The sequence below is a fragment of the Drosophila ficusphila genome, unplaced genomic scaffold (assembly GCF_018152265.1).
Source record: "Drosophila ficusphila isolate 14025-0441.05 unplaced genomic scaffold, ASM1815226v1 contig_791, whole genome shotgun sequence".
NCBI classification, from domain to species: Eukaryota; Metazoa; Arthropoda; class Insecta; order Diptera; family Drosophilidae; genus Drosophila; species Drosophila ficusphila.
In genome coordinates, this window is record NW_025064737.1 from 7,890,168 (window position 1) to 7,914,530 (window position 24,363).

At 46.5% G+C, this 24,363-nt stretch overlaps 12 protein-coding genes across 12 annotated transcripts; 7 read left to right on the top strand and 5 right to left on the bottom strand.

The window, feature by feature from the left end:
- Nucleotides 1-138: 138 nt before the first annotated feature.
- Nucleotides 139-959, top strand: LOC108087954. Its single transcript, XM_017185543.2, has one exon. It carries the CDS (start codon nt 237-239, stop codon nt 957-959), a length of 723 nt encoding a protein of 240 aa, XP_017041032.1. The 5' UTR covers nt 139-236.
- A 33-nt stretch (nt 960-992) lies between these two features.
- Nucleotides 993-1,459, top strand: LOC122320762. Its single transcript, XM_043209188.1, has one exon. The coding sequence runs from the start codon at nt 993-995 to the stop codon at nt 1,275-1,277; it is 285 nt and encodes a 94-aa protein (XP_043065123.1). The 3' UTR covers nt 1,278-1,459.
- Nucleotides 1,460-2,063: 604 nt separating this feature from the next.
- Nucleotides 2,064-3,650, bottom strand: LOC108087951 (probable enoyl-CoA hydratase echA8). The gene is made up of 4 exons (XM_017185540.1): nt 3,529-3,650; nt 3,367-3,477; nt 2,508-3,293; nt 2,064-2,448 (listed from the first exon to the last, which is right to left on the bottom strand). Exons 2-4 carry the CDS (start codon nt 3,464-3,466, stop codon nt 2,201-2,203), a joined length of 1,134 nt encoding a protein of 377 aa, XP_017041029.1. The 5' UTR covers nt 3,467-3,477; nt 3,529-3,650; the 3' UTR covers nt 2,064-2,200.
- A 193-nt stretch (nt 3,651-3,843) lies between these two features.
- LOC108087953 (SUMO-activating enzyme subunit 1) lies at nt 3,844-5,179 on the top strand. Its single transcript, XM_017185542.2, has 3 exons — nt 3,844-4,058; nt 4,126-4,554; nt 4,644-5,179. Exons 1-3 carry the CDS (start codon nt 3,952-3,954, stop codon nt 5,119-5,121), a joined length of 1,014 nt encoding a protein of 337 aa, XP_017041031.1. The 5' UTR covers nt 3,844-3,951; the 3' UTR covers nt 5,122-5,179.
- On the bottom strand, nt 5,168-6,345 carry LOC108087955 (proteasome subunit alpha type-2). The gene is made up of 5 exons (XM_017185544.2): nt 6,203-6,345; nt 6,025-6,101; nt 5,708-5,963; nt 5,490-5,645; nt 5,168-5,425 (listed from the first exon to the last, which is right to left on the bottom strand). Exons 1-5 carry the CDS (start codon nt 6,241-6,243, stop codon nt 5,251-5,253), a joined length of 705 nt encoding a protein of 234 aa, XP_017041033.1. The 5' UTR covers nt 6,244-6,345; the 3' UTR covers nt 5,168-5,250.
- A 756-nt stretch (nt 6,346-7,101) lies between these two features.
- LOC108088010 (interleukin enhancer-binding factor 2 homolog) lies at nt 7,102-8,605 on the top strand. The gene is made up of 3 exons (XM_017185622.1): nt 7,102-7,346; nt 7,411-7,539; nt 7,596-8,605. Exons 1-3 carry the CDS (start codon nt 7,182-7,184, stop codon nt 8,490-8,492), a joined length of 1,191 nt encoding a protein of 396 aa, XP_017041111.1. The 5' UTR covers nt 7,102-7,181; the 3' UTR covers nt 8,493-8,605.
- Nucleotides 8,505-10,036, bottom strand: LOC108088011 (sialic acid synthase). Its single transcript, XM_017185623.2, has 2 exons — nt 9,583-10,036; nt 8,505-9,344 (listed from the first exon to the last, which is right to left on the bottom strand). The coding sequence occupies exons 1-2, from the start codon at nt 9,916-9,918 to the stop codon at nt 8,562-8,564; spliced, it is 1,119 nt and encodes a 372-aa protein (XP_017041112.1). The 5' UTR covers nt 9,919-10,036; the 3' UTR covers nt 8,505-8,561.
- Nucleotides 10,037-10,240: 204 nt separating this feature from the next.
- Nucleotides 10,241-11,711, top strand: LOC108088013 (serine/threonine-protein phosphatase alpha-2 isoform). The gene is made up of 2 exons (XM_017185624.2): nt 10,241-11,427; nt 11,517-11,711. The coding sequence occupies exon 1, from the start codon at nt 10,386-10,388 to the stop codon at nt 11,292-11,294; it is 909 nt and encodes a 302-aa protein (XP_017041113.1). The 5' UTR covers nt 10,241-10,385; the 3' UTR covers nt 11,295-11,427; nt 11,517-11,711.
- Nucleotides 11,712-12,326: 615 nt separating this feature from the next.
- Nucleotides 12,327-13,161, bottom strand: LOC108088014 (c-Myc-binding protein homolog). Its single transcript, XM_017185625.2, has 2 exons — nt 13,049-13,161; nt 12,327-12,987 (listed from the first exon to the last, which is right to left on the bottom strand). The coding sequence occupies exons 1-2, from the start codon at nt 13,058-13,060 to the stop codon at nt 12,463-12,465; spliced, it is 537 nt and encodes a 178-aa protein (XP_017041114.1). The 5' UTR covers nt 13,061-13,161; the 3' UTR covers nt 12,327-12,462.
- A 575-nt stretch (nt 13,162-13,736) lies between these two features.
- LOC108088034 lies at nt 13,737-14,924 on the top strand. Its single transcript, XM_017185664.1, has one exon. It carries the CDS (start codon nt 13,801-13,803, stop codon nt 14,863-14,865), a length of 1,065 nt encoding a protein of 354 aa, XP_017041153.1. The 5' UTR covers nt 13,737-13,800; the 3' UTR covers nt 14,866-14,924.
- Nucleotides 14,904-22,363, bottom strand: LOC108088032 (death-inducer obliterator 1). The gene is given in 13 exon segments (XM_017185663.2): nt 14,904-15,412; nt 15,472-15,634; nt 15,693-15,889; nt 15,950-16,085; nt 16,153-17,934; nt 17,991-18,131; nt 18,197-18,258; nt 18,261-18,729; nt 18,789-18,963; nt 19,060-19,538; nt 19,603-21,353; nt 21,462-21,866; nt 21,923-22,363. Coding segments are annotated over 13 exon segments (6,054 nt in total). The 5' UTR covers nt 22,053-22,363; the 3' UTR covers nt 14,904-15,248.
- Nucleotides 22,364-22,614: 251 nt separating this feature from the next.
- On the top strand, nt 22,615-24,360 carry LOC108088000 (xaa-Pro dipeptidase). Its single transcript, XM_017185612.2, has one exon. The coding sequence runs from the start codon at nt 22,785-22,787 to the stop codon at nt 24,246-24,248; it is 1,464 nt and encodes a 487-aa protein (XP_017041101.1). The 5' UTR covers nt 22,615-22,784; the 3' UTR covers nt 24,249-24,360.
- The last annotated feature ends 3 nt before the right edge of the window (nt 24,361-24,363 follow it).

A 24,363-nucleotide genomic window follows, 5' to 3' on the forward strand; every position in this document is an offset into this window, starting at 1 on the left:
TTTAATGTTTTTGGAGTAAATTGTTTTTAATACCTTAACTTACTGAAGGGCAACCAGTGTATATTGCATTCATAACATAACTAGGCTTAACAGCTTATCCTTCTTTGCCGTTTACCCAAAATTTGGTTTTCCGTTTAATCAAGATATCCCAGCTCATTAAATCGACAAATTTGTATGAATAATACTTCATTTTATATTTGCCAAAAGAATTAAGGAAATAACTTTACAAGCCGCTGATGATGATGGAGATCGATCCCCTTATCCTCGAAGTACATCAAAAGCGGGCTCTTAAAATTGTTTTGGCCACTTTGGCCCGTTGTCTTATAGTATCGAATTTCCTGGCGGATGCTTTGCACACTTACCACCATTGGCACCTGGAGAGGATTGCGCTGACCATGAGTTGGCACTGTAGCTATTGGGTAGCTGGGGTCTATATAAGTCTTCTGGCAATGGCGCAAGTTATGGGATCCCTTTTCCTTGTGGTCCTCAAAAGAAGATTTTTGGCTACGGGAGTTCTTTGGCTGGCTGCCCACCTGCGAATGGCTGCCAATCCGGTGCTGTGGAGTCTGCCCAGGTACATGGAGCTCTGTGGCTTGATCAGTGCGATCCTAATGTTGATGCTGAAATCCCGACGCCAGGCCGTAGAATCCTTTCTACTGATCACATACCTCAACTGCAAGGATCTCGACTCCATTGTGTGGCACATCGTCTACAAATACTTTCTTCGACTCCTGCTGGTCTTCGTGATGGTCCGTTTTCGGGTAAGGCTATCTACCGGACTGCTGGTTCTTTTGCTCGCTCTGCACTCCATGGATAAGCACATGTGGTCAAAAGAGTCCTTTCATGAGAATTCGCTGGCTATGAGGGATCTTAAACGCTTTCACTTCTGGAACAAGGTGTCTCTAACTGGGGGACTGATCCTAACTGCCGTATCCACTCGGTTTTACTTCATATTTTAAATTGTCAACCCATCAAACATCATAAGTAAAACAATGTCGCAAGGAACTGAGTCAAACGAGTACCCGGAATTAAAGACGATGTTTCAGCAAGCCTCTGGTAGTTTCCTCCGTTTGCACACTTCGCCACCGCTGCACATCGCCCTGCATGGAATGTCGGCCCTGATTCACACCCGATTGTCCAAAACGGCCCTCGACCTCTGCCTGGAACTCCTGGAGGCCGGAGTTAATGCCCAAGCCCTGGCCGATGTTATCATTCATGTGCTCGAAGTTAAGGAAGAATTACTGAAAGCCAAGTCCATATATTTCCAGACATCGTAGAATCAAAACTTTCCGACAGACATGCCGATTAGACTTATCACTTTCGACCTGCTCAAATTAACCCTCAACCTTAAACGTGATCACCGCCAAGAAATCTCTTTTTTGATAAGCAATATCACTTATAATCGACAAAACCTATAACTACTGTCGCAAACCGTTGATAAATAAGCAGTTAAATTGTTGTTTTCTTGCGACTTTCAATTTTTGTGTGTAAATAGGTACTTTTATTGATTAATTGCACATATTGATGCTCTTGGCTATCAGGTTCCCTGGTCTAAAAGTGTATACTGATTCTTGATTATCTTTGGAACACCTGTTGAAAGGCGGCAGCAAAGAAAATTTTAGCGAATAAGCTGGGGAAAGCTATTTTTATGTATTGCAGTAATGGCTTCAATCGAAATTCATGTAGTTCCAAGGGTCTAAGTCAGACTTAGAGATCGTAAAGCAAAGTAGGAAAAAAACTACAAAAAAATAGTGCAGCATTAACCATTTTACTTGCTGAACAAATTTTGTTTAAATGTGTTTGCCACACTTTTTCCATACCTAGGAAGTAATGTACTAGAAGTACATTTATTGATTAACTTGCGCAATGACAAGAATTTGATCTGAACATTCAATCATTTAAAGGAATTAAATTAAAAAGCAATTGCAACTCTTAGTGCTAGCTCCTCGTATTAACCAATAGTCAAGTTTAACGATGGCGTTAAATATTCGTAATTTACCTCTCAAAAGCTTTTAAAACTTACGCTCTTGTTTAAGATTTTATAGTAAGTTAAACTGTAACACTTTGTTCCGATTAGAGTAATGTATTTGAATAAGTTAGCAAGGTCGAATGGTTCAGTTTGGAACTGCTTATGAATGCGTTATTTACAAAATTAAATTAAATGACTTGGGACAGATAATTTTGTTTGGATAAGGCGCAACTACTTTTCTTTTGGTGTTGCTTTAGGATCTTTACTATCCGCGCTTTCATCATGCTTTTCTTCGGCCTTTTTCGACTTTTTCTGCGTCTTTTCGGCCTGCTTTTGTTTTTCAGCCTCTGCCAGGGCTGCTTCCTGTTCCTGCTTTAGTTTCTCCTTTTGAGCAGCGGCCTCAGCAACTTCCTCATCGTCCCAATCGGCCATCGAGCGATCCCGTTTTAGCCATGAGTGTGTAGTGTCTGGCTTGAACGCTTAAAAGAAAGATACAAAAATGTAGAGATCAAACTAGCAGTAAAGTAAAGCAACTTACTCTGGTTAAACCACTTGATGCCGTTCTGCATGTCCTCGATTATTTCACGGGAAGTAAACATCACCTCGTTTTGCACCGCCTGGTGGAACGTGGACGTTTCGAAAGCGCTCGAATAGACCGAGTTGCGATCGTGGATGAGTGCACGTTGCGGGAACTTGGCCAGGCACGTGGCCAGTTCTAGGGCATTGCCAAGTGCGGTGCCCGTGGGCACTATCCGATTGACTAGACCGATATCATGGGCCTCTTGGGAACCGACCGGACGTCCTGTTAGTATTAAATCTAAAGCACGGGACAGGCCAATCATGGCCGGCAGCCGAATGGTACCGGCATCGAGCATAGGGACACCAAAGCGGCGATTGAAGAATCCTAGCACAGCGGACTCCTCCATGACGCGCAGGTCGCACATGAGGGCCAACTCCAAACCGTTGGCTATGCAATAGCCATTGATCCCGCAAACGACTGGCTTCTTGATTTGTCGCCGGGTGGGACCTACGGAACCCTCTGGCCGCATAAGAATGTCCACGCTTATCTCCTCCTTTTCGTCGGTGCTAATCTCAAGGATGTCAAAGCCGGAGCAGAAGGAACCGCCTACACCGTACAAGACGGCCACTGGTGAAGTGTCGTCTGCCTCGAATTGGGAGAAGGCGTCGCAAAGTTGCGAGGCGGTGAGTGAGTCGATGGCATTGCGCTGCTGCGGTCGATTTATACCAATCAGCGTGATGTTCTTGTCTTTTTCGATGAGGATGTTCTGTGGCGGTGCTGAATCCGCCTTCTGCGGCGTAGGATCTGGAATGGATTAGGTGTAAGGGTCGCTAAATATGCCCCACATTATGTCACCGGCTTTTTTCTGCCGACATACCTTTTCGCAGCGCGTTAGTCGAAGAGAATGTGCGGTAAGCTGTAAAACGTGCCTGCTGACCCACCTGCTGCCCAACCAGTCTTCCTAATTTCCGCAACATCTTCAGTTCCCCTATAAAATCTGGTTATAAGATAGAAGGGGTAAATAAGCGAGAGTGCTTACCGGAAAATTAATATTCGTCCAATTTCGTAAAAACAATTCAATGGTAATTGTGTTATAGAGTTGCCACTGTTTGATTTTCACAATCGCCATCTAGCTTTTTTTCGTTAGGTCCATTCATTTTAATGTTTCATAGCTAAAATTGTACTTTTGAACTTCGTTATCATGAAAATTACAAATTTTTTGTCGAGATACAATTTAAAAGCTTTAATGTATAAAAATGGAACTCGTATATCTTTTTAACATAAATAAAACGTTTAAAAAAAAAAACATTATTTGCCAACAGTTGGCAGGACTAATTCCCTAAACTGCGTTAAGGTGTTTTTAAAACGCGTTAGTGCATTTCGCTGGCGTCTTTCTGAATTCTTTTAGCAAACAAAGTTTAGATTTGTGCAAATTATTAACGTTTAACAATTCAAATAAATAATGGGCGTGGAAATGGATACCAATGAGACGGGCGTGGAGCTCACGGAGGCGGAGAACGAGCTGTACGACCGACAAATTAGACTATGGGGTCTGGAATCCCAAAAGCGGTAAGTGTAAAAAAAAGCCGGCTTTTTGCAATGGCGATATTATAACTTGCAAAAATGTGGTTTGCAGCCTGCGCACTGCCAAGATTCTCATTGCCGGACTGTGTGGCCTTGGCGCCGAGATAACCAAGAACATCATCCTGTCCGGTGTTAACTCTGTGAAACTGTTGGATGACAAACTGGTCACTGAGGTAGACTTTTGTTCGCAGTTCCTCGCCGCACGTGAATCCCTAAACACTAACCGCGCGGAGGCGTCTTTGGTTCGGGCAAGGGCGCTTAATCCGATGGTGGACATTTCCGCCGACAAAGAACCATTGAAGGAGAAGACCGCTGAGTTCTTTGGCCAGTTTGACGTGGTAGTTGTCAATGGCGAGACCAACGAAGAGCTGCTGCGCATCGACAACATTTGCCGGGAACTAGGCGTAAAGTTTATAGCCACTGATGTCTGGGGCACGTTTGGCTTCTATTTTGCCAGTCTGCAGAAGCACAGCTACGTAGAGTATGTATCTTAATCTTGAAATTCCTCATTTTCCTTTGCATATTCTTAATATCCTACGATAAACTTATGTTGTACTCTGTCGTTTTCAGGGATGTAATCAAACACAAGGTCGTATCCAACCCGGATAAGAAAAAGAAGTACGAAACCGTGTCCATTCCAACACAGCGCGAAGTTGATTATCCCGGCTACTTGGCCTGGATTGATTTTGATATAACAGCACCCAGTTATTCGCGCAAGCTGAAACGAAACGGACCAGGCGTCCTGCTGCTGAGTGTTCTGCAGAAGTTCCGCACCACCCACCAGCGAGATCCCAACTACAAGAGTAGAGATGCGGATCTGAAATTGCTGCGCGGGATTTGCGACGAACTGTTGCCCAACAACGCCCTTAGTGATGAAGCTTTGGGCATGATATTTGCCCAGATTTCTCCAGCTGTGGCAGTAGTTGGTGGCGTTGTGGCCCAAGAAGTCATTAAAGTGGTTACCAAAATGGAAGCGCCGCACCGCAATCTCTTCGTATTCGATCCGGAGACTTGTGCTGGTTACTTTGAGACCATCGAAGCCAAGTAAATCAAATGCTTTTTTAAAAGATCCTAAATTTTAAATAACACCGCAGTTGAAAATTTTATTTGTTTTTAATGTCCCGTACTTATCCAAAAAAAGCTTAGCTTGGGTTAATCTGAGCGGGGCGTTTAACGTTTAGGGGATGCTAGCCAAGTAGTCCTTGATCGAGGCGGGGTCCAAACGCTGGAATCCGTTTTGATCGCAGATTCCGATTTCAATGTTGTCGGCAGTCATTTTTCCCTCGAAACCTTCTTTCAGAGTGAGGATGGCGGTGTGTACAGCGTCATCCAGTTCTAAATCTTCGCTGTAGCTGCCGTTGGAAAGTTTGTTTAAGATTTTGATTCAGATATTTTGAGGGTTTACTTTATACTTACCGCTTCTCCAGGAAGGTTTTGCCGTTCACTGCGTTCTTGCCCATGGCAGTGGCCTTCCAGGCGAAGTAGGCGCCGGAAGGATCGGACTGATACAAATACGGGCGGCCATTATCCCAGCCACAGATCAGCAGAGAAACACCAAAGGGACGAACGCCGCTGGAGAATCAAATGAAAATCTGTTAATCAAGAAAAACAAAAGGTAGATGTTCCAGTTTTACCCAGACTGGGTGTACTCCTGCATGAGGGTGGCAACTCGCTGAACTAACTGCGATACTGGAATCGGCTCCTTGTAGGTCAGGTAGTAGGTCTGGGCGATTTTTCGGGCCTGCTTTACCAGCAGGCGGTAGTCCGGACCCATTCCCGAGTAAACCATGCCGATGTGCTTGTAGATCATCTCCACGCGGTGCACACTATGCTCCTCATACAGCGGCGACTTGTGTTTGTTCTCTGTGGCAATGACGACGCCGTTGGAAGCTGCACCCAAAAATGTGATTTTTATATTTTGCGAATAATACAAATATTACTGAACACTCACCCATGATACCCACGGAGGGAGCTCCGCCAGATACAGCGGCCAATGCATACTCCAATTGGACAAGCTTTCCAGATGGACTGCAAGAGTGCAAAAATGTTAGTTATTGCCCAGTCATGGCGGCAGGTTGAGATTCACTAAAAAGTCTCCTGTTCCCGTTTAGTTTTTCTGGTTTCCTCACCTGAATGTGGTCAGAGAAAAGCTATAGCGTTCCGTAGCCATATTTCCTGAGCTTTAGCAACAGTAATTTGATGTGTAAAATAAAAAAGCCGACTTCGTTCGCACAGAAACAAAAATGACACAGCAATTGGCCGGCAGTGTGGCCGAATTCGGAATGCCGAAAAGACATTGCTTACTAAAAGTTTGGCCACACAAATTCAGTTTTTTGTTTTTAAATGATGTTAAAAATATTGTATTATTGTATTAAAAATATGTATTATTGTGCATGTTAGTAAATTTGTTCAAGAAAAACTTGAAACGGGGAACAGATCACAATTTTTTGTTTTAAAGCCAGTGCACTTAGAAATCATGGTCGAAATTGAAATTCCCTCTATAAGCGTTTCCTTAAAAATATTCATTATGTTTCGTCGTACGGCATATTGACTTTTTCGTCTCTGAAATTTAATAATAAATCTTTTTTAAAAAATAAACTAACAATTTTTAAAGCAAGATAATAGACAAAAAACAACCATATAAGTTGCAAATTTGGCTGACCTTAGCTTATTTTTATCGGTTGTTTTTGTTTATTGAAATATCTGTGAATTGTGTTGGTCTTAATTGCAAAACAAATTAATAAAGTTTTTTAACAGACATTAAGATTGTGATGGGCATGACATTCGAAACCGATCTAACATAATTTCGCGTAACACTATGTATTACTTTCTTCTAAGTTCAAAAATTTTTTAAATATAAATTTCGCAAGATTTTGAGAAAAATTGTTTGTTAAATTTGAAAACTTACAAATTCAAAGCTTAGCCTTATATGTAATACCCTCAATATTTACTATAATCCATAAAATGCATCTACATATATGCTTGGTATGTTTTAAACAGCATGGTGTTTTTCACCGGTCCATTTTCGGCCACACTGTTATCATCGTCCAAAAAAAGTAGAACGCTCCGGCGTCGCGAAAATACTTTAAAATTCATCCCCACAGGAATATGGTTCGCGGAGCTCTCCGAGGAGGACGCCCCATGCGCGGGGGCATCCGTCCACCGTTCAAGAAAACCTTTGTGCCACGCCATCCATTCGATTTGACCCTGGCTGAGGTTTTCTTTCCGAAGGTTCCACTCGCCGGTGCTGTTGACGACTCGGCTTTGACTGCGGTAAAATAAATCAATATACGCACATGGGTAGAAAATCGGGTAATATGAACGAGTTATTTTGCAGGCCTTACTGAAGCGTAACCAGGACCTGAGTCCCACTCCTAGCGAGCAGACGGCCATCGGAAATCTAGTAACCAAGGTGCAAGCTGTGCTGGACAATCTGGTGGTGGCCCCCGGTGATCTGACCACTTGTGTTAGTATATTAAAATTCCTTGCCAACTGTCGATCTTCAATATCGTTATTTAATAGCAACTTGAGGAGGTGCGCCAGGTTGGCTCCTTTAAAAAGGGTACAATTCTGACCGGCAATAATGTGGCCGACGTGGTGGTCATTTTGAAGACCCTGCCCACCAAGGAGTCGGTCGATGCCCTGGCCAAGAAGGTGGAGGCCGACCTTAAGGCCAGCATGAAGACCGAGGTACTTACCAAAGGCGACCAGCACACTGTTCAGGTCCACGACCGCGGCTTTGACATCGCAAATGTGCACGCCAAGGTGCGCATTTTAATCGCCACCTTGCCGCAGAATCTGCGCAAGCTTGAGCCCGAGACTCACTTGGATCATAAGCTTATGCAGAGCCATCTTGCTGCCATCCGCCACACTCGTTGGTTCGAGGAGAACGCTCACCACTCCTCGATCAAGGTGCTTATTCGTATTCTTAAGGATCTCACCAGGCGCTTTGATGCTTTTTCACCTTTGTCAGCATGGATGCTCGACCTCATCGCTCACCTGGCCATTATGAACAATCCGTCGCGCCAGGCACTGCCCATAAATTTGGCCTTCCGTCGCGTCTTCCAGCTGCTCTCCGCTGGACTCTTTTTGCCCGGCTCAGCTGGCATCACAGATCCCACCGAACCGGGACACATCCGAGTGCACACTGCCATGACGCTGGAGCAACAGGATGTGTGTTGCTACACGTCGCAAACGTTACTCCGCGTGCTGGCCCACGGCGGGTACAAACACATTCTTGGACTCGAGGGCAACACAAGCATCGTGCGTGAAATGTCCGTATGGAACGGCGTGTGTGTTTCTCCATTAACCGCTGTCTACGAAAAACCCACTGACAAAAAGGAGGGCGACCTCGAGGAGGATATCGAAATGATCGAGAATGAGAATGAAGATGACGGCAGCGACGATGGAGCAGAGTAAAACTTCGCAGGCTATTCATTTACATTTGTATTTCATATTGCACATCAAGTATTTTTCAAAACCTTTAACTTAAAGGATTATACTACTCCCAAGTATGGGTTCATCCTCACCAATATTGTCTGTTAATTCCTTGCCAATAATGTCGAAGTATGCTTCAGCAGTTATGCCGTTTGGCTCGCTAACTTTGATTGCCATGTCCTGTAGCTGAAGACGGTGTCCTTTTCGGAGACTCCTAGCTGCCACAATGGATTTGCCCAGTTTATTTCGGCAGGGCAACTCACAGGGTAAAATTGTTTTACTTTGAACATCCTGAAGAGCTTCTTCCAGTTCTTGACCGTCGTTCAGTTTTTGTAATATGTCTTTCGGTGACATCGGTAATGCACAAATTTTAAAATCATTAATTGTTGTTGTCAGTATTTTTAATTCGTACGGTTCAAGGGAGCATCGATGGTCGGATCCTTTTTGATTCTTATCCAGCGTAAAATGACGCTCCACTATGCGTGCACCGAGCAAAACAGCAGCTTGACTGATACCAACTCCCAGTTCGTGGCCCGAATAACCAATTACTACGTTGGGAAAGCGCCTCTTCAGCAAGGATATTAACTGCAAACTGCAGTCCTTTGGAGCAGTTGGATAAGATGAAACACAGTGCATAAGAGCGAAGTTCTTTTTTCCAGCCTCCTCCATTGTTTGCACAATCCTTTCTACAGTTGTCATGGTCTGCATTCCGGTGGAGATAACCAAGGGTAAGTGTAAATTGGCTGCCTTATTTATAAGTGGAAAGTTGTTGGCATCTCCAGAGCCAATTTTAATGAAAGGGACTTTCAGTTCCACGAGAAAATCCAAGGAGCGCTGGTTAAAAAAAACATCGGGGGTAAAAATGTTTTATGAATGCGAAGACAATTAAATTTACAGTAACGTATATTCAAAATACCTAGCCACAAATTAACTTCTTAAATTATTGTCTTATACGTTATACTTCTTTATTTATTTTTAGTTAAACCTTCAGATAAAGAATTTTATGAAAAAAAGCTCTCTAGGGATAAAGTAAAAGCATCTCAATTCAATTAAGACAATTAATAGATACTACCTCGTCCATAGCAGAAGCTGTAAAGTCCACATTTATTTCCTTGCTAAAAGCCTGAAGTTCGAGGTATTGATCCTTGGAGAACTCCAGGTAGTCTTTATGCTCCCCGTAAGTTTTTCCCCACGCGTGATCGCTTATATATTCTCGATCTAGAGCGGATCGTGTAAACTTTGCAGGTAAATCGGATTTCTGAAACTTTACGCAATGACAGCCGGCTTTCTTGGCCTCCGAGATCATCTTCTTGGCTGTTTCCAGACAGCCCTGATGATTCTGCCCGATTTCCGCAATAATATAGACGGCATCATCAGCTTTTCCGCTTAAAATATCGTTCAAAAGCATTTTATATAAATTTGAACCCGCCTAATTTAACAGTTAATTGGATGATAGACGGGCGTAGGCAGAAAAACCAATCGAATCGCTTAGCGATAAGTAATCGATTAGATAAGATGGCGTCCTTGGTCTGGCCACATATTCTTTTCCAGCGGTCTGGCAGCTTAACCAAGGTGTAGTCTTTTTGTCTCCCTTGCACCCATTAACAACGTACAACGCAGAAGAGCTGCAAAAGGGTGGGAAAGAGACGACCCATGCACACCTGGGCATGACTAACTGCCTGTTTCGTTCCTTCCTGCTGCTCGGGCAATGTGGACACACTGGAGAAATTTTCATACTAGTTAGCTGTGAAAAGTATTTAGCAGAAATAGATTTGGAAACTACAGATTTCGAGGCTATTTCGGCGCTACTATCCATCGTTCGCGGCAACCACGACACCCAGCAGTAGCAGCAGTGCACCAGCAAAAGACGCAAACATGGGCGACGTGATGAATATCGACAGCATAATATCGCGACTTCTCGAGGTGCGTGGGGCACGGCCAGGCAAGAACGTACAGCTCTCGGAAAGCGAGATCCGCGGCCTCTGCCTGAAGTCCCGCGAGATATTCCTCTCGCAGCCAATCCTGCTCGAGCTGGAGGCCCCGCTGAAGATCTGCGGTGATATCCATGGCCAGTACTATGATTTGCTGCGCCTGTTCGAGTACGGCGGATTCCCACCGGAGTCCAACTACCTGTTCCTGGGCGACTACGTCGATCGCGGCAAGCAATCGCTGGAGACCATCTGCCTGCTGCTCGCCTACAAGATCAAATACTCGGAGAACTTCTTCCTGCTGCGCGGCAACCACGAGTGTGCCAGCATTAATCGCATATACGGATTCTACGACGAATGCAAGCGTCGCTACAGCATCAAGTTGTGGAAGACCTTCACCGACTGCTTCAACTGCCTTCCGGTGGCGGCCATCGTCGACGAGAAGATCTTCTGTTGCCACGGCGGCCTGAGTCCCGATCTGACCTCCATGGAGCAGATCCGCCGCATCATGCGGCCCACCGATGTGCCCGATCAGGGACTTCTCTGCGATCTGCTCTGGTCCGATCCGGACAAAGACACCATGGGCTGGGGCGAAAACGACCGCGGCGTCAGTTTCACTTTCGGCGCCGAGGTGGTGGCCAAGTTCTTGCAGAAGCACGAGTTCGATCTCATCTGCCGAGCCCATCAGGTCGTCGAGGATGGGTACGAATTCTTCTCCAAGCGCCAGCTGGTCACCCTCTTCTCGGCGCCCAACTACTGCGGCGAGTTCGACAACGCCGGCGCCATGATGTCCGTGGACGACACGCTGATGTGCTCGTTCCAAATCCTCAAGCCGGCTGACAAGCGTAAAAAGTAATATCACACATGCAGCAACAAAAGCAGTCTTTTTCTATATAAAAACTAAAAACAACAAACAAAACAAAAACACACACACCAACAACCAGAAATAAAATGCTTCGAAACCACACACATCAGATTATGGATGAAACGTAAGTTCTGCCAATCGCAGAAAAATCGAACAGTGAATCATTCATTTCAATCTTATCTCTCTGTTTTTGGTCACTTTTATTATCGGCAGCCGGGCGAGTCAAAATTCACAAGAAAATCCCTCAACGGACAGCCAGCAAATGCATGGAGGAGTGGCGTCTCGACCAAAAGGACATCCTGGGTCCTAAGCAGAAGAATGAATTTTTTTTCCCAATTGAGATTTGATTCGCAATTACAAAAACACATTGACAAATACCATGATTAAAAGCCACATATTTATTTTTAATAGCCCCCGCATATATATATCTAGCGACAGACCGACCAACCATACACCCACACAAAACACACACCAACCTGCGATTATAGGTTTTGTCCAAATTTTAAACACTAGGTAAACAGGTCCGTACGAGCAGAGCACCCAGCATAATATTGGATTAGATGTACGGAGAGCGACTGGACCTTAGTCGGTCACAAAGCATATAGAAAAGGGGCCCCGTAGCGCTCTTTGGCCTTAAGAGTACCAAAACAAAACAAACATAAAAATCGAAGATGGGAAATCGTTGAGTAGAGGAGAACGCTTGCCAAGAAGTGAAAATATAAACACTAAGTTTCGACCTTGAATCAGTTTTTGTTCGTCCACATTGCAGTCCGATCAAATGGACCACAGGAATATATCTGCATCCAAAAGAATCAAATTTATTATTTTTGCATTGAAACTCCCTTGCGTCTTTCCGTTTGTCATTAAATCTATCCTCCCCATCCATCATTTTTAAGATGTGTTTTTTAAAAATTAACTATTATTAATATGTATTATCAATAATCCTTTGTATTAATAAACAAATGATATAAAACGTGTATGAATTATGAAACTGATTTCAATAAAAATTTGAAAAATCCATAATTCGCAGGAATGCATATTTGTATCAAGCTTTATTTACATTTTCATTTAGGAAAATACTTAACATTTGTTCTAAATGGATGCGTTCTAAAATGGGATGTTTTTGGTGTGAGCTTGGTGAGCTACTGTCTTCTGAGATCTACTCGTTGGAGGAACTCGCCTCCACTTGGACGGATGGGCTTGGTTGAACTGGGGCTGGTACGTCCTCGTTGGAAGCCACCACTTTCTCCTCAATCTGGCAGGCCTCCACAGCGGAATTGACCTCCGCCACAACTGAAGCAGAAGGCGTCTCCGGTGTGGATTCTCCGTTCTGCTGCTGCGTGGGCTCCACATCCTGTGATTGCTCTGCCACCTCTTGTTCGGAAGCCTCCGGGGCAGCTTCACTTGGAATTACGGGCCCTGGATGGCCCTGTAGTACCTCTGGATTAATGCTGTTTATGATGCCACGCAGCCGCTGAATCTCTTCGTTAGCTAGCTGCAGGTCCTGTTGCAGGCGCTCGTACTTGTCGTGCTGGTGGCGCACCACACCGATGTGATTCCGGATGTACTCCATCGGATTCTCGGGCCGCTCCTTGATCACGCGTATGAAGATCTTGGTCAGCGAGTCTAGGACGCTGCCGCGCTCCAGATAGCGCCGGATCTCGTCGCGCTTCGGATCGATGGGCTGCGTCATTTGAGCGGTTAGGGGTTATTTAGTGGTACTCAGATCTCTGGCAAAAGCTTACCTTAAAGGACATCTTTGCAAAATGGAGACAGCGGTGTGAACGAAAACTTAACTTCAAAAAATACCAAAGTCAAGCCCACTTCACATGTGCAGGGCTGCAGGGTGTATTTAAATCGGAACTAGTTCGGAATCGGAACTATAAATAAATGCAAGCAGTGCTTATTTTTCAAAAACAAAACATTAACTTTGTGACAGATTATGTTCTTCATTCGAGCCTTATTTTTATATAGGTTTTAGTTACCAGACATAACAACATTCAAAATCATAATAATAGTTAATAAGCGGTCTTCACAATATTAAATTTGTTATATTATATTACACATGTTAGATGGTAGTTACAAAAAACTTTCACTCATTCGAAAAATAGAGACGTAACTGAAGTATTATACAAAACGGGATTTTAACTCACAAAATATGAAAAAATTATTAATTGAAAATTAAGGGACTATGATGTCCTGCAACACATTCACTTTCATATGTTATACTCGTATACAAAACTAAGGTACACAAAATTATTGTAAAATTTCCAAAAAGTTTCCTTAAATTGTATAAATTTATTATTTTAAAAAGGGTTTCCTTGAATTGTTTTCTGTATTCAGTTTATCTATAAAGTATTCGAAACTGGCGGTTTAAAATTTCTGCGCATGTCAAAGAATTGTATTCCTCACACGTACATTGACTATTTTTGTACCACTGGATACAGCAATTGTGCAGACAGTTTTTTAAACGAAATTATTAGAGTATTCCGATCTAATGATAAATACTTTTGAAAACACCTTTATCCGGGGACCATCGCCGTCGTATTCCGACGATGATAACTCAGAGAACGCGTTGTCCGTGACTCTACCCATCGGATCAATGATTCCGGAATTGGATTTCTGTCGCGACGACTCCAAAACTGATACGGTGGACTACTTTGACGAGAAGTACAACAGCGACAGCTGCTCCCGCCTGCATCCTGGCCACCAAGGACGCAACACCTTTGCCTTCTGGACTATTGTAATTCTCCTTTTGGTCCTGACCGTGGGCAATCTCATCCTGACCCTTACAATTGTGGGCGTGTTACGCCTAGGAAAGGGCGTTCAGGGCATGGAGGTGATTCCCGAAGTGGATGTGGTCAAGTTCTACGGTTCCACTGACTTGGAGCGGGTGCAGACGAACTCGATTGGCCAGATTCACGGCTTCTCTGACGTTCCGGTGACCATCAGCAGTGATGCTGGCGAAGGTGACGGAGAGGCTGGTGTCCATGTGCGGGTGTTCCGCAATAATAATGGCGCCACCAACGAACGCGATAGGATCGTCCTCAACAAGGAGGGCATCCTCATCCAGGCCACGAATCTGTTTGAGGTCAAGGACCCCGTCGATAAGCAACCCCTTTTCACCACCCACCGTCCGCAGTACAACATTCCGGATGGAGTGGAGGCCTTGCAGGCCAAAGTGGTGAGTGCCAGTGGAATCGCCAGTCCCATCGATGAACCTCTAGTGATGTATAGCGATGGTCGCGTTGCCATCAAAGGCTCCGAAGGCGTGTACTTCGACGGAGCTAGTGTGGAGATGCAAGCCGAGCATCACGTCTCCATCAATTCCACGCAGGGCGCTACCATCCTGGAGGCCGGAACAGGAATCTTCCTGGACATGGACCGCATCCCCATCGTCAGCTCCGAAATGGGGCTTCGGACGGGCAGTGTTCAGTACAAGATCTGTGTGTGCATGCCGCACGGAACTCTCTTTCGGATCGCCATCCCAAGAGTGCACAACGGACCGAAGATCACGTGCGCTCACTTCAGCGGCAAGGACGATCCCTGCGAGATCAACTAAGCCCTAGGTGCTAACGAAAATAAAGAAAATCACTGCGATTATCGTATCTCTAAAACAAATGTTACGTAGCACTTTTTATTTTCGAGGAAATGTACAGGAGTTGTTAGAGTATAATGTGAAAACCGATTCATAATTTGCATTGCAATGCGATGGGGGATCCTGTTAAAGTGCGGGGCGGTGTGGTTGGGGGTGAAAACCAAATAGTTCCGATTGGCCAGTTATATAATACATAGATGGTATTGAAATCGCTGGATGAGAATGTACACAATGAGGGGGGAGGGGCGAGAGACAATTTCAAATCAAAAGTCGTGAATTTCATTCAGAAACTAATAACGATAAAAGGATTAGCGCGCGGGTTGAAGGCCTACTTCAGGTGGGATTCCCTAGACACCCGGAGGAGGTGGCGGTGGCGGAAGCGGCGGTGGATGCTGCTGGTGGCGGGTCTTTAACGAGCTAGGTATCACACCTGCCATATTGTCCGGCACCATGCTAAGAAGCTCAGCTTCACTTAGATGCGCCAACCGACTTTTGCTCTTGGGCTTCGATGCTGCAAGGGATCGTTGTTAAAAAATTGATTTATACTTTGCTACAGATAAGTTGACCTACCAAACGAACTGGTCGTAGTGATGGCGTCCTCGGGATTGTATTCCTCATCGCCGTCGACGGCATTGGCCGATGGATCCGACTTGTCCTTGATGCTTGCCAGGATTCTTGAAAGATTTGGTGGAATAGATATGCCAGCTAGTACATTCGATGAGGACGCAGATCCCTACAAAAGATAAATTAATTAAAATACACTAAAAACAATATTGGAATTTAGTACTTACAGAAGGCTCTACTTTAAGCAGGCCGGCAATTTCCATCTGTTGCGCGGCAATTTGTTTGTTAATTTCGTTTACCTGCCGCTCAATATCGTTTGCGATTCTTGGAGCAGCCGGCACCAACTCTTCGTCGGAGCCCCCAGGCGAGTAGGGTTCATCGGCATCATTTTGCATCGGAGGCAGGGGCACAGCTTTCGGTACCGCTAAAAAAAAGAATTCACTGTAAAGCTGGTTCATTCAAAGCAATATTTGTAAATACGTACTCTTCTGCAGCTTTGTGATTGGCGCCTTGATAATGGCATCAATATCGAACTCATCTTCTTTGGAGCTGGTGGAGTGGGTGCTCGCCTTGCGTTTGGGACTGCCTTGCGGCGTAAACAAGGTTGTGCTGCGAGATTTCTGCGAAGGAAACAATATTTTATTCAAATAATTAAACTGATGAAGCTTTCAGTTAACAAGTTATTACCTTTGCCATCTTATTGCTTGATGAGGGAACCGGAGAAGGCACTGATGGAGGCGTAGACTGGGTCTCTACAGGTCGCTTGCTCAGACAACGCACAATGATACCCAGCAGTGTGTTGGGTCTTTGGGCGTCCTCGTAAAAAGGCACGCGTACCGTGGTCTGTAGCGCCGGCGGCAACTCATCGCCGCTGCCCAAGGGGAATATGTAGAAGTCCCTGATCTGATCTGAATCCACTCCCATGACGCCCAGCCGCTGACGCGAGTCGAGGTAGTCGAAGAAGTGGTCGAACTTGAACGTCTCGCTAGGGGATGCGGGGAAGATATTTACGATTACGACTTCCTTTGTGGGGCTCTTCTTCAGCTTTGTGATGTAATCCCAGACATTAACGCGGGTAATGCGACCAATCACGTCCAGCCGGCTGGGCATTAGCTTGCCCAGCTGAAGACAGTTACCCAAAACCGGGTACATGGCCATCTCGAAGTCGGTCACGTCAATCATCTTTAGTGGCCCGGACCACAGTGCACTCGTGTTCAAGCCCTGCACATAGCGGGAGTAGCTATCTGATGGCTCGGGTGCTTTCGTGGAACTTGGCAGCGTTGGAAGCGGCTTGGGTGACGGTTTAGGTTGTCCCAGATTCGCAGCCTGCTCAACTGTTTTCTCCGATTCCAGAATTTGATCAATCAGATTATTGGCACTCGCCTCTGTTTTCTTTTCCGGAATCTTCTTAGCCACCGGCGACTGATTGCTTTCTTCTCGCTTTTTAAGTGAAGGCGAGCGGACAACTTCGTCTCTATCTCTACTTTGTTTCTCGCGGGAGCGATGCTCTCGTTCTCCTCCGCCAGAACTAGTAACAGAATCCCCTTCGTTGTGGTGCCTGCGATGACGCTTCTCGACGTTTCGACCCCGACTGTTCGATCGACTTCGACTGCGTTTGCGATGATGATGTTTGTGGCTCTTGTGGCGCTTCTCCTTCGATGTTCCCGACTTATCTTTAGATGAGGAGCGGTCTAGTAAGGAGGTATCCGATTCACTGACCAGCGACGACTGTTTTTTGTCAACCGTTGTTGGTTCGTTAACGTCTTCATCGGGCAGCGTAACATCCACCTTGCTGGCGATAACCTCCTCGCCCTTGTGAGTTTTCACTAAATAGTTTTGGGCGCACGACAGCATGTCTAGCTCTGATTTCTTGATCATGTCCAGCTGGTGTCGATTCTCCTCCTCTCGCCACTTGGCCAACTCTTGGCTAGCTAACTCCTCGGGTGTCATTCTCACCAGTTGCTTTGGTTCCACTTGATTGGCACAAATTTTCTCGAAGAGAGTCTTGTTCTTGCGATCTTTAATGTTGAACATTAGCGACCGATACTTGGCCTTATACTTGGCTCCCACGTCTCTTCCGAACGAGTTAAACATTTCCGACTCCACGCCCTTTACGAACTGGTCCACCTGAAGTGCTGTCAGCCATTGCGTTGTGGTCTGGCCAGAGGTTAGCTCTGCAGCCTGGGCCTCCTTGATCCGCGCCAGCAATTGCTCCCTGAGTGACCGCCGAATGCCAATTCGAACTGGCTCTGGCTTGCCAGGACTACGACTAGGTGTGGTTAACTGTGAGGGAGGCTTCTCTTTCTCCTTTTTGGGCAAGGGTCGCATGGAGGAGACGGCCACTGGGTTTACCTGAACCGTGATGGGTTGAGATAATCTAGTCGCGGTTTCAAGCGTCTTCTTTGCTACTGCAGGTACGGCCACTTCGGTGGATGAGGGTGATTCCAATGGCCGTTTAAGCAGACGCTTCTATAAATACATTTTAAGTGATAACTGTGCATTACAAAATAAGAAAATACCCATACCTCTGGGTCGGTTGATTGGAAGGCTCCTGAGGGCAAGACCTCGAAGGTAGGATTCTCTTGTAGCCATTTTCGGAACTGATGGGCGGTGGGTGCCAAATGGCCGGTGATTACTCTTCCAGTTCTACGCTCAAACACATTTATCTGAAAGGAAATAATATATTTTTTAAAAAATAAACACGTATATTAAAATCCGGCTTCTTGCTTACCCGTTCCACTTTCGAGACAGAGTCCGCTTGCCTCAACACGTCCTCAAAGAGATCCTTCTTTTGTTTTTCTTGGCCTCCAAAGAGTTGTTCAGTGGCGATTGGGCGCTGGCATTGTGTGGCAACGGACTTTCTGGGCTCTTCGTAGCGGTGTGGGCGTGAAAAGCGTTTTGTGCATACTTTCGTATGCATTCTTCGCCACAGTAAACTGAATTCGGACCCGCTGGCCGCTTGCAGACCACACAAACTGTCTCCGAAACCCGGTTACCAGGTGTTGGACCCAATTTGATAAAGTTTAGCTGCTGCTGCTGGTGAGGGATTGTGCTGGGAGGAAACTTCTTGGCTGGTTTCACCATGGGAACACGTATAGGAGAACTTGCCACAGTAACACCCACGGGTAGAGTTCGCCTGGGTGCCAAAGGAGTCGCAACATGAACAATCTCCGCTGGTGCCGTTAGTACTTTGGTTTCAATAGGTTTTTCCTCAATTTGAGCGGGTGTTCTGGTGACTAACATGTCTGTTATTCGTGGTTGGCTCTAAAAAATTAAAATATCAGTAATATAATTATAACTCTCAACTACTTATTTTACGTTACCTTCTCTTCCTGCATTTTTACACACTTGGGGCACTTCCAGTCGATGCCCTTGTTTTCCATGTCTGTGCCCATGGCCTTGGTTACTCCCACACATGTTCCGTGGAACCAATCTTCACAGAGATCGCAACAGATCATAAAACGATTGTTGTGTGGCTGACGACAAATACACCAAAGCCTGTTAACCAAAAATCGGGATTAATTAGTTGATATTTAAAATGTTTTTTGTTGAGTTATTAATAAGGGCCTATGCCTATTTAAATTTATTGCTTACTTATTGGGGTCATCATCGTCCTCTTGAGATTCGGAAGCCTCGGGATCATTGTTTTGACTTGTGTTAAGCTTCTTAGATCTTCTGGGCACTGTGGAACGCCTGGCCATCGATGGTTCTCTGGGATTTGGACGTTTTGGCCCAATTCCCGATTGACTGTCATTGCTCAGGCTGCTGCTATTGGCCAGTTGATTGGTGCTCGTATCCAGCGACGTTTCGCCAAAGGAGAGGTTGCCCGATTCCGCCGTGCTGCTGGTGGACATTCCCGAGGACGAGGGAAACTGCGCTCGACGCTTGGCCCGCGTGGTGGGCGCTTCCATGGGAGGCAGGTAAATGACTCGACCGTTGCCACGCACTACCTTCGCCGAGGAGGGCAGAGTGTTTGCCACGCTCCTCGAGGGTGTGCTGCAGGCCATAGGCAATGAGGTCATCGATTGCGCGGGTTCTGCAATGACTGCAGGAGTCGGCAGATTCGCTTGTGGCTGAAAAAAAGTAAAGTGACCCAGATAAGCTTTGAATTTAAAGAGCAGGAGGCTATAAACTTACCAGAACTGTGGATGTTTGCGGTAGGACTACAGGCTGAATTGAAGTGGGTAACGACACAATGGCGTCTAGGGCTCCTGGTTCGGTGCTTGCTAACACTTGCTTCACCACCTCGGCTTCAAACTGTTTGTCCTCCTCGATAAGACCCACTACGTGCTGAAGGAAATCTGCCGTTATCTCATCCTCGTCGGGCGTATCCATTATGTCAATGGGATCCACCAAATCTGCATCTCCCTCCAAGCCTGAAGTGGCAAAGTTCTGATTGGGCAAAGAAACTGGTGCAGGATTTAGATCCGCTGCGGTACTTTCCAACATCTTCACAAGTTTTGGTATGTTTTCGTCTGCGTTCACTGGCGGCTCCTCCACTAACGTTGACTTAAGCAATTCGTCCTGCACAATCGAGTTAATCAGATCGAGCTGCTTGTCGTTTTCGGCTGCCAACTCGGAGGAGCTCTGGTGGGTCTCGATCACTATTTGGGCGGGTAACTTATGCGACTGAGCCGTGTCCACGCCGATGGGCATGAAGCCCTTGGATGGGGTCGAAGCTTGGGCAGGGACAGGGACCACGATTGGCGCCGGCTGCTGACTGTAACTCGATCTCGGCGTGCTCGGTGACATGATGGCCCGATGGCGCGAAGGATCTGGCGAGGATTTAATAGTTGCATTGTTGTTCTCCCCCAACAGGCTGTTGAGATTGGTGAACACGCCCTTAGGGCTGGCCATGTTCTTGTTAATGATAATCTCCTTGACATCTTGTTGCGGCGCTGTAAAAACTCCAGGAGTGGTGGAGTTTATAATCCGACCATATTGTAGAACCGGCATACGCCGCACCTTGGTATTTGGCGGTGCCGTTGGCAGTGGAGGTTTTTTGACCGGCAGCGTCTGATGAGTTGGTCGAATCTTAAGGAACGAAGTGCTTGGAAGACCTCTGCCCAAGGCAATCACTGTGCTCGGCGCCTTCGGAGGCAGCTGGATGATTTGACCGATCTGCGGAGCCTTCTGTTCTACAATTTCCTTGCGTTTCTTCAGCTCGGGGAAGTGTTGAGGAGTTGATTGATGCGGGGGCAGAGGCTTTGCCGTTTTGGGCGTTTGAACAGCCCTGACCACCTTTCGCACTCGCTTCCTTTTGTTCGGATTTCGGCCGCCGCTGCGCCTCATATCGAAGTCCATGTCGCTGTCCCTATCGTTGTCGGAGTCCTGGAAGTCATCGCTGTCCTCGCTCATTTCCTCCGTGTCGTAGGACTTATCAGCAGTCTCTTCTTCAGCGGCATTCGAGCTCTGGGCATCGTCGTCGTCTTCAATGTACTCCTGCACGGGAGCAATCACCTTAACGGGAGCCCGTGTTTGTCTCGGCCTGACGTTCACCATGCTACTCGTAATAATCTCTGGCTTTTGTCTTGGCAGTGGCTGCTGGATGGTCTTGCGGATCAGATGCACCTTTGACTGCGGTTGCGGTTGAGCAGGCTGCTGAACTTGGTGGGGCTTGACGGGCAGTCTCTGGACCTTTACCTGCAGCGGACTGAAGTGAATGGGTGGCATCCGCTTTTTGGCATTAATTAGCTTGACATTGCTAGGTGCCTGCATTATGATCTTGCGACTCTGGGCCTGCATATCCATTGCCACTTTCTCGGCCCGTTTGTGGTTCTTCAGCTGCTCGGGAGAGGTGAACGGTGTGTAGTTGTGGTCGTTACGGATAACCTCCATCAAAGCGTCTGTTTCAGGAGTCCTCTTGTAGAGGGAAACTCCGGCGAGCTCTGTAAAAGAGATGAATATTAGTTGGTGACTAAGGTAACTAAAAAGATAATAAAGTTTTGGTAATGTAATATTCCATTATTTTGACCGCAGCTATGTGCGTTATTTACTTAGTGCGTTCTTTACAACCATATCGGCGGTGCTGTCCGCATAAAATTGCTCTACTCGAAGACCCACGATTTGAGGTCGTTCCTTTGGCCGGCGACGTTTCTTTTTCTTGATGATCTTCGGTTTCCGGCCAACGCGCCTGCGTGTGCGTGGGGCATCGGTTTCCGACTCCGTGGAGTCATCATTGTTCTCCTCGCCAGTGTTTTGATTCTCTTCCTCCTGGGCGTCCGCATCGCTGGCATCCTCGTCGTCACTTTGGCTACCGTTGTCACTGTCCAGCTCCGAGTCCGTGGCCGTGTCCATGAAGCTGGCCAGCTCCTCTAGCCGTTCGGCCTCCTCCTGGTCTACCATACTTGGCGTAGGCGAAGTGAGACGGACCACGCTGATGGTGGAAATAGATTTTTCCTCTACCGGAAACCAAGTTAGTTTGGGATGAATGGTGAACTGAAAGTAGGACACTTACCCATGATGTTCCCGATGGCGCGCTCGTCGAAGGAAACTCCATTCTTGCTGTAGACCACCACCAGATTGGAATCTGCATCTGCTGCCGCCGGCCGGGCACTGGGCGACTCCGTAAACACCGAACTGGACATGGCGCCGACTACTCCTGATAGTCGCTAACGTCTCATTGGACTAGTCGGCACTTTATTCGATTAGAACAATACGACTCATTTGTTGTTGCATTCGCCGCGTTGTGACGCCGACATTGGACATCGAAAGGAAACGGGTCACTGGGATTTATATTCCGAACACGTAATACTGATGATACTCCAAAGGCTGATTCCTCAAGTTGGCTGTCCAGTGGCTGGTATTTGAACGCAAAACCGCTGCTTTTCCGCTCTGAAATGCAAATTCTCTTGAATTATGGAAATAAAAATTTGCAATAAAAGCTGCAAGAGTGTGACCAGACTTGGGAATGCTGCCGATTCCGTAAGCAATCGATAGTTTTTGTGCGTCGCTATTCAGAACCAGTTCATAGTTCAAAACCGAAATATATTCAAAATATGTTTGACTCCTTTTTGAAGGAGAACATCGTAAATTACTCTTTTCAAATAAAAACGTTTGAAAAAGGAGTAAAACAAATCTTAAAATGTTTAATCTAATTAAAAAAAAAAAAAATTAATCACAACAACATTTTTATATTAGTTTGTTTTGGCGTTTGATACTCGGTCATACTGTTGCAACCACAAAAACAGAAACACTGATAAAACATAATTTACTGCCTTTGTTGCCCGCGACTTTTATCAGCTAATCTTACTGGGTTGAGCACTTGTTCACATTGTTGGCCCACTAAGCAGTTAAACTTTGTCCTCCGTCGCATCACCATGGCAGCCTTCCAGATGGGATCGGGTAGCCATTTAGTGCCCATGAGCCTCTTTCGGGACAACCGGGATCGTGCGGTAAAGGCGATTCTCAAGGAGCTGCTCCCGGGCCTCAAGTTCGATGCGGGCAACCTGCTGGTGCTTCTTGAGGGCGGCAAGGACAAGAGCTTTTACAACACCGATGTGGACTACGTGTTCCGGCAGGAGTCCTACTTCCAGTACTTGTTCGGGGTTAAAGAGCCTGGCTGCTACGGCATTCTCACCATTGATGTGAAAACGGGTGGTCAAAAGAGCGTTTTGTTCGTGCCACGTTTTCCGGATGAGTACGGTACCTGGATGGGCGAACTACTAAGCACGCAGGACTTCAAGAACATGTACGAGGCGGACGAGGTGCTCTATGTCGATGAACTCAACGTCTATCTGGAGGGGGCGTCGCCCAAGCTGATACTCACTCTAAGTGGCACCAACAGCGATAGTGGTCTCACCCTCCAGCCCCCGGAGTTCGAGGGAAAGGAGAAGTATGTGACCGATTGCGATCTACTTTATCCCATCCTCTCCGAGTGCCGTGTGATCAAGTCGCCTGCGGAGATCGAGGTGCTGCGCTACGTGGCCAAGGTCTCGTCGGACGCCCATATCCGGGTGATGAAGTTTATGCGACCGGGTCGCATGGAGTTCGAGGGAGAGTCCTTGTTCCTGCACCACGCCTACTCCGTGGGCGGATGCCGACATGCCTCGTACACTTGCATCTGCGGGAGCGGTACAAACTCCTCAATCTTGCACTACGGACACGCCGGAGCTCCAAACAGTCGGCCTGTCCAGGATGGCGATCTGTGCCTGTTCGACATGGGTGCAAACTATTGCGGATATGCGGCTGACATTACCTGCACATTTCCGGCGAACGGAAAATTCACCGATGACCAGAAGTTCATCTACAACGCTGTGCTGGATGCACGCAATGCGGTGACGGATGCGGCCAAAGATGGAGTGTCCTGGGTGGACATGCACAAACTGGCGGGCCGGGTGCTTCTGCAGCGCTTAAAAGAGGGCGGCATGCTGACCGGCGACGTAGAGGAGATGCTCGAGGCAGGAGTTTCCGGCGTGTTCCAGCCTCACGGACTGGGCCATTTGATCGGCCTGGATGTGCACGACGTGGGTGGATACCTGCCCGCGGAGCCGAAGCGTCCCAGTGAGCCTTGGTTGAGCAAATTGCGTTTCGCCCGCATCCTTAGGGCTGGCATGTATGTTACCATTGAGCCAGGCTGCTACTTTATCAACTGGCTGATGGACGGCGCACTGGCCAATCCGAACATTGCTAAGTATATCAACGTGGAAATGTTCAATCGCTTTCGAGGATTTGGTGGCGTACGTATTGAGGACGATGTTTTAATCACAAAGACGGGAGTCGAGAACTTTGCTATTGTGCCACGCACTGTGGAGGAAATCGAGGCAACAATGAGCTCAACATAAATATGAAATATAAATATTGGGCAACCTTTAATACACCTATGCACATGTAATATACTGTATCATAATCAAATTATGTATTAACCAATAAATAAACTAATTGAGGTCTAAAAAATAA